This window comes from Propithecus coquereli, unplaced genomic scaffold (genome assembly GCF_000956105.1).
Source record: "Propithecus coquereli isolate 6110/MARCELLA unplaced genomic scaffold, Pcoq_1.0 Scaffold205, whole genome shotgun sequence".
NCBI lineage: Eukaryota > Metazoa > Chordata > Mammalia > Primates > Indriidae > Propithecus > Propithecus coquereli.
In genome coordinates this window covers 270,937-282,446 of record NW_012145523.1, presented here as the reverse complement: position 1 = coordinate 282,446, position 11,510 = coordinate 270,937, and the positions used below count along the sequence as shown (strand labels likewise).

General features: G+C 37.0%; 1 protein-coding gene across 1 annotated transcript in view; it reads left to right on the top strand.

Annotated features, from left to right (window-relative positions):
* The window catches only part of DNAH14 (dynein, axonemal, heavy chain 14), a 324,896-nt gene that overhangs the window by 290,174 nt on the left and 23,212 nt on the right, over nt 1-11,510 (top strand). Inside the window, 3 exon segments of the mRNA XM_012644036.1 lie at nt 924-1,151; nt 7,190-7,387; nt 9,600-9,787. Of these exon segments, the coding sequence (XP_012499490.1) occupies nt 924-1,151; nt 7,190-7,387; nt 9,600-9,787 (614 nt within the window).

Genomic DNA, 11,510 nt, shown 5'->3' with positions numbered 1-11,510 from the left:
CGCTTGAGCCCAGGAGTTTGAGGTTGCTGTGAGCTAGGCTGACGCCACGGCACTTTAGCCCGGGCAAAAGAGTGACACTCTGTCTCAAAAAAAAAAAAAAAAAAAATTCAGAGCCATTTGCTTACACTCCAGGGGTTGTAAAAACCTAGAGACTTCCTCCTCTTTCCCTGGAGGGGATTTGTTTACATTCCAAAGCAAAAGCCTCTCTCTCTTTCTCTATGTCTGGAAGGGAGAAGGGGCTGCTATGCCAGCCATTCTACGTAGGCTCCAAATGTCATAGTTTGAGTCCCTCTCCTGTGGTACAAACCCTACTATATACACACACGGAATATATCTGGCTCCCACTGCTTCACCCTGTGGAGTACTGGAGCATGGGGATCTGATCGCTGATCCAGAAATCTTGTGTTCATACACACACACACACACACACACACACACGCCCATATGCCATAGATACATATCTACTCACATTTATATAGACATATCCACATAATTTTATATATGGTATATATAATAAAAAAAACACAAGATTTTTGATTTGCCAATGAATCTTAAAAATAGTTTTGTCCTTAGCTAGTTTTATGTATGTGTGTGCATTTGTGTGTATATATATACGTATGTGTATATATATATAAACTGTGCAAGTAAGTAATGCTGTGCTTCCCAAACCCTATACTTAGAACAAATGGGAATACTTTTAATCACAATGTTATAATGCCCATTTTAAAATACAAATTGGGACAATCCTCTTACAGAAGTTTTCAAATGGCGAAAGAATAACACAAAATTTTCGATTTGCCAATTAATCTTGAAACCAGTTAACATTCTTAGCTAGTTCTTTTACCAATGCTGTACAGAGTCCCCACTGGACCAATGCCTGCGTCTGTCCTCACGTGCCATTTTTATTCACATCTGTTTTAAAGATTGCTGTGGAATCTCCCCAGGGATTGAAAAGTAATTTATTTCAGACGTTCGGATATACTGGAAATGGAGAGGTAACAGAAGAGGTATTTGAAAAACCCGAATGTGGAGAATGGTGGAAAAAACTTTTGTTCAGCCTATGTTTCTTCAACGCTGTGGTCAATGAAAGAAAAAATTATGGATTATTGGGCAGGAATATTGCTTATAAATTTAATTCTTCAGACTTGGAGGTAAGTGTGGTCTTTTCAAAACAAATAGTAACAAATAAGTAACAATAAGATACAAACTGAGAGCTTACTGTGTGTCTACACCAATACTAAATGTTTTATATGGTGGTGAGAAAAAGAACTCTGTAACTAGGCAATAAGGGTTAATGTTTAAAACATGCACTTTGAAGCCACCTTGTCTGGAATCAAATTATAAGATGCAAGCTAGTTAATATAAGTAAGGCACTTAGAACAATTCCTGACACTTACAAATCAGTATAAAAATGTGTGCGGGTATTACTTATTCAAGCAGTATTACTTACGCAAGCAAAATTACATTGGCCCATGGTGGGATGGGGAAAGTTTACCTTAATAGTCTTTCTTTACTATTCTCTCTACAGAGCCTTCTATTTGCGCTTTATTGCAGGGTGTTTTCTTTACCGCTGAAGTAGACACATGGTAGAACCTGCTTCAGTTTTTCCCAGGTTACTTTTCTAGCAATTGTACTTCGAGTGCAGAACATTTCACCCTTGATTACCCATTCATTGCTATGTCAGAGCAGATTTTTTTTTAACTTTCTGAGGAAAATCTTGATTCTGCCTCAGAGTATCCATCACCTAGGCCTGCCCTAGATAGGTAGCTTTCTACGTCTTCTAAACGTCTCTATGAAGCCTTGCAGTTCTCACAAGAGGCTGTCATGCTCACTGCAAGCTCCATTTCCTGTCAGAGTATACGCTTCCACGCCTAACCAGGAACATAACCAGAAACAGCTGTACTTTGGGTACCTGTCAAGGAATATGAGCTCAAGCATGCTTCCGTCCAAACTTTATTCAAAGCTCAATCAAAATGTAAACAATATACATTAGACACTTTGGGGGGGGGAATAATTGATATATTCTTTTCATTTGAATAAAGAAATGAATTCAAGGAAAGGAAAAGTAACCTTTAATGGAAGCAGGATAATGTCTAAATTAACAAAGAAGAAAAAGGAAAATAAATAACAATTTGATCAAACTATCAAAAAATAAGAGACAGAGACAACAAAGTAAAATAAATAATAACAAAGCAAAATAGATGTTATCAGCCATTATGTTAAGTACAGATTGGCTGCATTCTTCCCTCATTAAAAGACAAAACTGTTAAACTGGGTTACAAAACAAAACCCAGATGTATGCAGTTTATAAGGAAAACACTTAACGAAGAAAGCTTGAAACTACCAAGACAATAAAAACAAAAAAAAGCAGGAATGGCAATATTAATACCAGGCAAAGTAGAATTTAAGCTGAAAAAGCACCAAACAGGAGAAAGAAACAATTTATAAAGAATATATAACAGCCATGAAAATTATTAACATTTGTAGAGTTTGCTCTCTACGCTTGTGCTCAGGCATGGTTTTAGGTGCTTTATGGAGTAATTAGAACTCACAACAACCCTATAAAGAAGGTAGTATTTTTTTTAAATTTTTTTTTTTTAAGACTAGTCAAATGCAGTAGTGAGGAGGAGAGTTAAGTAGTAGAACAAGGAGTTCAATCTGTAACTGACTGTGAACAATCAAGTGAGATAACTCACTACCTTTGGACCAGCCAAAGAAGGTAGTATTTTTTTTTAAGGGACAGGGTCTCAGTATGTTGCCCAGGCTGGAGTGCAGTGGCACAATCATAGCTCACTGCAACCTCAAACTCCTGGGCTCAAGCAATCCTCCTGCCTCAGCCTTTCAAGTGGCTGGGACTATAGGTGCATGCCACCACACCCAGCTAATTTTTTTAATTTTTTGTAGAAATGGGGTCTTCTCTATGTTGCCTAGGCTGGTCTTGAACTCCTGGCCTCAAGTGATCCTCTCTCCTCAGCCTCCCAAAGTGCTGGGATTACAGGCGTGAGCCACCACACCCAGCCAAGAAGGTAGTATTATCCTCATTTCACGGTTGATACAGGGAGATTAAGTAACTTGCCTAATTAGTAAGCAGAACAGGCATAGTTTAAACCTGAGCAGTCTGGCTTCAGAGTTTTGTAGTCTTAGTCATTATACATATGATCTCTACATTCATCAGACGATAGCATACTGTAGCATATATGGACACATATGTATATATAAACACACACATAGATACATGTGTATATATGTATGTATATATAATTATTATGAAAAATTTCAAAAAAAAAACCCCTCCATCTGGATTGACCAGCCCTAATAAGCAAAAACAAGACATAGAATAATATAGTCAACAAAATTGATTAATAGAACTATATGAAATTGACTAACATCCCTTCAATAGAGAGTACATATTTTTTCAGATATCCAAGGAACTGTTACAAAACTCAGTCATGGACACAGCCACAAAGAAAAATCTTTAATGATTTTATGGGCCACAATCTAATAAATAATAAAAATTTGACCCCCAAAAATCTTAACTTGAAAATTAAGTAACATGTCTCTAGATCTGAGGTCCCCAACCCCCGGGCCAGGACCAATAGAGGTCCCACAGCTTGTTAGGGACCGACCGCAGAGCTCCACTGCCCCTCCCCATGCCCCATCCCCTGGAAAAATTGTCTTCGATGAAACTTAGGAAGGGGAGGAGGGTCGCCCCCACACAGTAGGAGGTGAGCGGCCAGAGAAGCTTCATCTGTATTTACAGCCACTCCCCTCCCCATTGCTCTCATCACCACTGAGCTTCGCCTCCCCTGACGCCCACCCCCCAGCCCTCCACCTTCCCACCACACTCACCCCCACTGCCGACCCCCGTCTTCCACAAAATTGGTCCCTGGTGCCAAAAATGTTGAAGACCGCTGTTGTAGATAACTGTTTATCAAAGACAATATTAAAAAGGAAATCACAAAATATCAAACACAATGAAAATGAGATTACTTCATACCAAAAAGGACATAACAATACAAAAGCCATGCTCAGAAAAAAATTATGGCCTTAAATGTCTTTATTACTAAAAAAGAAATACGGGGAATGAATATTCATATTAAGAAATTAGAAAACAACAAAAGGAAATAAAAAGAAAAGACCATGTGTGGTGGCTCAGACATGTAATCCCAGTACTTTGGGAGGCTGAGGCAGTGGGGAATGCTTGAGGCCAAAAGTTCAAGACCAGCATGGGCAACATAACAAGACCCTATCTCTACAAAAAAATTTTTAAAAATCAGCCAGATGTGGTGGCCCTTAGCTGTAGGGCCACCTATGCAGGAGGCAAAGGCAGGAGGATTGCTTGAGCCTAGGAGTTTGAGGTTGCAGTGAGCTATGATGAGATGCCACTGCACTCTAGCCAGGACAACAGAGCAAGACCCTGTCAAGAAAGAAAGAGAGGAAGAGAGGAAGGGAGGAAGGGAGGAATGCTAATATTAATAACATAAAATAAGCAAAAAAAAAATAAATTCAAAAATTGGTTTTTGATAAGACAAAATTTGAAAATCTAGATGAAGCTGATGATTTCCTATAAAATATAAATTATCAAAATTGACTCAAAAATAAATGGAAATTGGGGTAGATTAATTGCCATAAAAGACATTGCAAATGACACCAGAATGAGATGGTTTCACAGCTTACTTCATTCTAAATTTTAACAGATAGTTTTAATATTATTTAAATTATTCCAGTCCTCAGGAAAAAGATGGCAATCTCCCCAGTTCGTTTTGTGAAACCGACATAATTTTATCATGAAAAGCTGATAAAGATAATATATATAAGAACTATACACTAATTTCACTTAGGACTTGAGATTAAAAAATTCTGTATAAAATATTAACAGATTTTAGCAAAGTATCAAAAGAATAATACACTATGACTACGCTGGATTGATTCCAGGAATATAAAAATGGCCCAATAACTGGAAATCTATAATCCTGATCTATATGATCATCTCAATAGATGTAGAAAAGGCATTTATTATGAATTTTGGAGCCATTCTTAGTAAAAATTCTAATAGGATTAAAAAGAACTACTTAAATATGACAAAGACCATCAAAAAACAACAGTGAATGTCATTCTAAGTTGTCAAATACTGAAGTCGTTTCAAATAAAATCAAGAATCAAACAAGGGTGCTCATTGTCACCATTATCATTCAACAGTATCTTAGAAGTTCTAGTAAATGCAATGAGATTTGAAAAATTACATAATTCACATTAACACTGTAAAAGAGAGACTAAAAAGAAAGAAAACTATTCATATTAACACTGTAAAAGAGAGAATAAAAAGAAAGAAACTATCTTTTTCTTGGTGATCAACTGTATTTCTAGAAAATCTAAGAGACTAGTAAAAACAATCTATTAATTAGAGAATTTGGTAAAGTGGCTGGATAAAAATATAAATATATAAAAATCAATTATATATTTCTCTAGCAATGAACACCTAAAAATGAAAGCAGGTAAAATAGTACTTTCGCAATAATGATGAAAACTTTAAATACTCAGGAACAAGTTTAACAGGAAATGTATGGGTCCTTGATAACATCATAAATTAGAAAGAAAAAAGAGAAATAGCATTCGTCGAGAGCTTAAAATGTCCTTATTGCTTTATGTGAATTATTCTATTCTCACAACAACATTACGAGATAAGTACACTAATTATCCTCACTTTACAGATATGGAAATAAAGGCACAGAACACTTGAGAAACTTTCCCAAGTTACACAGCTAGTAAGTGGCAGCCTGATTCCATAGCTCGTTGTTTTAATACCGCCTACCTTAAATAAATGTATTCGTGTTCTTTAGGGGAAGACTTCCCACATCATACTATCAATTCTTCCAAAATTAATAATCAAATATAATGTATTTCCAATTAAAATCCTATTAGGGAAGTTTCAGAATTGATAAAATTCACATAGAAGAAGAGACACTGAAGAAATAAGCTGGAAATGTACAAAAAAGAAAAAACTGAAGGGTTTTCCCTTCACCAGATATCAAAACACAGTAAAAATCCACTCTGCCAGAATCAGCGTTGTTTGGAAGAGAGGCAGACAATAAATCAGTGGGATATAGTAAAGAATGCACAAATAGATCCAAGTTTTTATGAAATTTTAATCTTTGACACAAATAGTATTTCAACTCTGTAAAAAGGGATTTTAAAAAAGTAAATGATACTGGCACAGCTAGCCATCCATCTGGAAGAAAATTACTGGCCCCTTTATCTCATATATAAAAATAAATTCCAGAATGGAATAAAATTTAAATGTATTATATAACAATACAAATATTTAAAATAAATCTAGGAGATTATTCTTGGAGTTGGGAACAACTTAACCAAAACTGAAAACCCATAAAAGAAAAGATAGGCATGTTTGATTATAAAAATTTTTATACGGCAAATGGTGAGAGAATTAAGTCAATAGACATGCAAATTAAACTAACAGCAAGGTCCTGCCCATCAGACTGGCAAAATTAAACAAATCAACATCTCCTATTAGTGGCAGAGATGACAGAATGGTGACAATTCTTTTCCACACTGTTAGTGGAAATGTGAATTGTTATAGCCACTAAACAACAATAGCCAAGACTCCTTGTCCAATTGCAGGACGGTGTGCCTGCTACACTAGCACGTGTGGAAAAGAAGATGACAGGAAAACAGAAAGGTGGACAGAGGAGAGATGGAAGATATTTGAAGGACAGAAGGAGGGTAGAAGGAAGAGAGGGAGAGAAGAAGGAAGAGAGGAAGGAATGAAGTCAACAGATGTGCACATAATTACACAGAATATCTGAAAGGACACCCAAGAAACTGCTAGTGATGGTGGCCTCAAGTGAGGGGCTCTGATGGCTAGAGAGTGGAAGAAAACTTACTTTCCCTTGTATACCTTTTTGTACCTTTTGAATTCAGTCCCATGTGTTAGTTTTTGTCTATTCAAAGAAGTAATAATTAAATAGTTCAACGTGTGTTCAACAATAACAAAAAAGAACTAATGGATAGAAATGTACACTGTATATCGTAATATTTTTTATTTCTTTTGCTATTTCCATATATTTAAAGAGAAAATATCTATAGCTGTTTGAGAGTTGATTTATGTTAAAACATCGGCGTAAGCTGAAAACACATACTGAAATAATAAAGACTAGTGGATTTTCTAAAGGTTGCCATAAAGGTGTTGGAAAATTCCCTGAATGGACAGTCTAATATTCCGTGGAAAGCACTGCGCTACCTGATCGGGGAAGTGATTTACGGTGGCCGCGTGACCGACAGCTGGGACAAGCGATGCTTGCAGACCCTTCTCTACAAATTTTGTAATCCTGAAGTTGTGAGAGATGACTTCAGTTTCTCTAGAGATGAGGTAAGAGAAGAATTTATCTTCTTACATTACTTGATTATTTTTAACTATGCATTGTTGCATTATTTAAAATATGTATTTCAATAAATTTTAATGTTCATTTTTAATGGCTTTTATTAACTTTCAGTATTACAAAAGTTTACTTTTACTCACTATTCTATTAAATACAATGTTATGCAGGGCAGTAAAAAAAGAATGATAAAGAAGTAGTTCATACCTTCTGAGAACCCAGAGTATAAAATACAAGGCACAAGAAAGCAGAGGCAAGCTAACATCTATAGATCAACTATTCCGTGACAGTTAACTTATATGTATTTCTCATTTAATGCTCAAAACAATCATGTGGAATAGATGCTGTTCCCAGTTTACAGGAAAGGAGACTGATATTCACAGGGTGCCAAGCACATGCAACTAGTAAGTAGCGGTGCTGAGATTCAAGAACTTTGCTCCTACCCCAACAAGATAAAATTCTACATCTTCTCTTGTTCTCTATCTCCTCTTCTCCCCGTTTAGTTTCTTTTTTTTTTTTTTTTTTTTTGAGACAAAGTCTCACTCTGTTGCCCAGGCTAGACTGCCCGTGGCATCAGCCTAGCTCCCAGCAACCTCAAACTCCTGGGCTCAAGTGATCCTCCTGCCTCAGCCTCCCAAGTAGCTGAGACTACAGGCATGCACCACCATGCCCGGCTAATTTTTTTCTATATATATTTTTAGTTGTCCAGCTAATTTCTTTCTATTTTTACAAGAGACAGAGTCTCACTCTTGCTCAGGCTGGTCTCAAACTCCTGAGCTCAAGCAATCCTCCTGCCTTAGCCTCCCAGAGTGCTAGGATTACAGGCGTGAGCCACCGTGCCTGGCCTCCCCCTTTAGTTTCTATCCTGCATCCAGACTTCCACTTTCGTGTGGCAGAAATCTCCAGGCTAGACACCAGCCACTAGGCCCCAGTCAAACGGTTGCTATTATAACATAGGAAAAAATTCTGCAGACCTCTGACCTTGGAGTATGGAGGATAGGACTTGACATAAATTTTGATGGGTGAGAATTTGGATAGGAGAGGTGTGTAGAAGATGAAAAGGAAGACGACACCTTGGGGGTGATCATTGTGAGTTAGGAGTGGCCTCGTATAATCAAAGGAAAGAGAAATCCTATCTAGGTTACCTGTCTAGTGTCTTAAGAGTCCAGAGAGATAGACAAAATGGTAAATGTGATATTTTAAGGGGATACATTTGTAAGTTAGCTATAGAATGGCTAGTAATAGTCTATGCTGATGACCCTGAGTCAAGAAGACATTAAAGTATATCCTTTATACACTATTTGCTAAGGCAGGAAAAGCCATAAGGTTTTTCTTTAAGATTTCCATTAAAAAAATGTTTAAAATAACATAATAATTTGTTAAATTTAGAGTCCTTTATATTGCCCCAAAAGTAAAATGTACATGGTCTTTGTATACAGACTATGACCTTAAGTATGCATTAAGTGAATAAGTAATAAGGTATACAGTACCATACAGCATACAGTTGCATTGGCAGAATTATATCAGACTACAGAAATGTACTCTGAAATCATATATTTCAATTGTTTAGCTGCTTTAAAACACTGGGAATTTTATGACAATTCCAACTTGCCAGCTCTTTCTGTTCTTTGTCATAATCTTGGCTTCTTCTGCAGGTAATTTTTTTATCAGTGACTCTTTGTGGTTTGATGTTTCCCTCTTGGCCCTCATTGATTCTTCAATGTTTTCCTTGAGGATATCAAAAAAGCCACCACCACCTACTTTCCTGATCATATGAACAATGCATTTCTCTTATTTGTCAATGGTCTGCTACTCTTAAGATCATTCCCACATTCCTTCTATAGGTTTTACTAAAGTAAAATGATTTGCTCAAGCTTTATTGCCTTGATGAAACGGGTGGTCAGAATCACCCTAGCCTTTAAAGTGTTTTTCTTTCTCTCTTTTCCCAACGAGAATGTTCTATGTGCATATCATGTGCACATTACAATACCATAGTCCCAGATGTTGCTTTTGACAGTGTCTACGATATACCACATACAGATAAGAACAGATTTCTATATAAAATTTCATGGGAAAATATTGTCTTTAAGCATTACTGAAAGTAGATACCTTACTCAGGCAAAAACTAACAAAGTGTTCAGAACAAGCAGAATTGAAGGAAACAAAAACTAACAAAGTGGTTAAATTTTTAGTTATATCAGCCAGTGCCCAAATGTGAGCCTGGAGGACTGCATACACATTATCCAGTCCCTACCTGATGAGGATTCTCCAGAGGTCTTGGGAGTACACCCTGAGGCCATAAGGAGCTGCAGGGAGATTCAGAGCCAGAAGTTCATTGAAAGTCTCATTGCCATGCAACCAAGAGCTACCACTGCTGCCACCCTCGAGATCCGGTAAGAACTCACCAGGAAAAATTATTGGTCAAAATTTGTTAAATATTCATTTGAAGAGATAGAATATAGAACTTGTAGAAAAGCATAATCTACATGGTGGAAAAACTAAATTCTCCAAATGACACAGAAACAAGTACACACACACACACATAAACACACAGACACAATTACAGAGCATGTAGTAGTTACTCAATAAGTCTTTGTTGAATGAGTGACTGAATTATACCTGGTGGGTGGTATTTTTAAAATGAATTTGTTTAAATGTGAAATGTACGTATTTACTTCAATAGCACAGGAAAAGATAACCATCCTAATAAGCAAAAGGACAGTATGGTCAGGGAGAACTAGCCCTGCATCTCGAGGTCTATGTGGATTATACCTTTCTTACCTCTGTTTGTAAGGTCATATTGCCTCAGTATCTTTATCCATAAATGGAGATAACAACTTTCTACCCATCAAGGCTGTTGTGGGGTTCAAATGGCATCCTACATGTGCAGCATTGGTGGTACAATGGTGAGCATAGCTGCTTTCCAGATGGTATAACATATACCCAAATTCCCAGGTCTCCTCAGCCTGTGACTACAAAATAAGATCATGTTTATTAATGCTACAGTGACATGGCTCGAATCCTCAGTGGTTTGATTGCCAGATGGATAATCCCACTCTTCCCTCCCATAGATAATTCCAACAAACAGTGCTCTGGCTGCTTCTAAACATCTAGGGCTCTCACTCATAGCTGCTCAGGAAATAGATAACACAGGCACACACACTTCTTCCTCTCTGCCTTCCTCACTGCGCCTGGATTCCAATCTCAGCTGCACCGCTTGACTTTGCAAACTTGAGGACATCAATGAACTCTTTCTGTCTCAGGCTCCTCATCTCTAAAGCAGAGATAATGAAAGTACCGACTTCACAGGACTATTCTGAGAGTCAAGTGAAATCAGAGGTAATAATAGTACCTAACCCACCTGAGTTCCTTATGTATTTAAGTTCTATTTGTAAGTCTAATGAGTTTTAGCAATCACTTTTAAAAGGTCTTTGAATAGTGTTTGATAAGTTTCATCTATGAGGGAGTAATAAAGTCCTTCCCAGACAAGCAATCACTGATGGATTTTGCAAAGACCAGACCAGCCCTACAGGAAGTACTCAGACCTGCATTACACACTGAACAGCGCAGTAAATACTCTTTAAAGTAAAATCATTCAAGAGTTAAAGCCTAGAACGTGGACTTCATGATGGCTCAAGGAGCAAAACAAAACAACAGGATTTCACCCAACAATATGAATGGAAATCTACCACAAATCTCAATCCTCTCAATAAATGTGAATGGCCTGAACTCTCCTCTGAAGAGATACAGACTGGCAGAGTGGATAAAAATCCACAAGCCTAGTATCTGCTGTCTATAGGAAACAAATCTAATCCACAAAGATGCCTTCAGACTAAAGGTCAAGGGATGAAAAAGTATCATCCCAGCAAATGGAAGTCAAAAGAAAGCAGGGGTAGCTATACTAGTTTCAGATAACATAAGCTTTAAAATAGCAAAAGTAAAAAAGGACAAAGATGGCCACTATATAATGGTGAAAGGGAAGATCCAACAAAAAGAGTTTACAATCCTTAATATCTATGCACCCAATACATGAGCACCCAGTTACATAAAGCAAACCTTGTCTGATCTAAATAGCATGATAAATAATAACACCATAGTAACAGAGGACTTCAACAC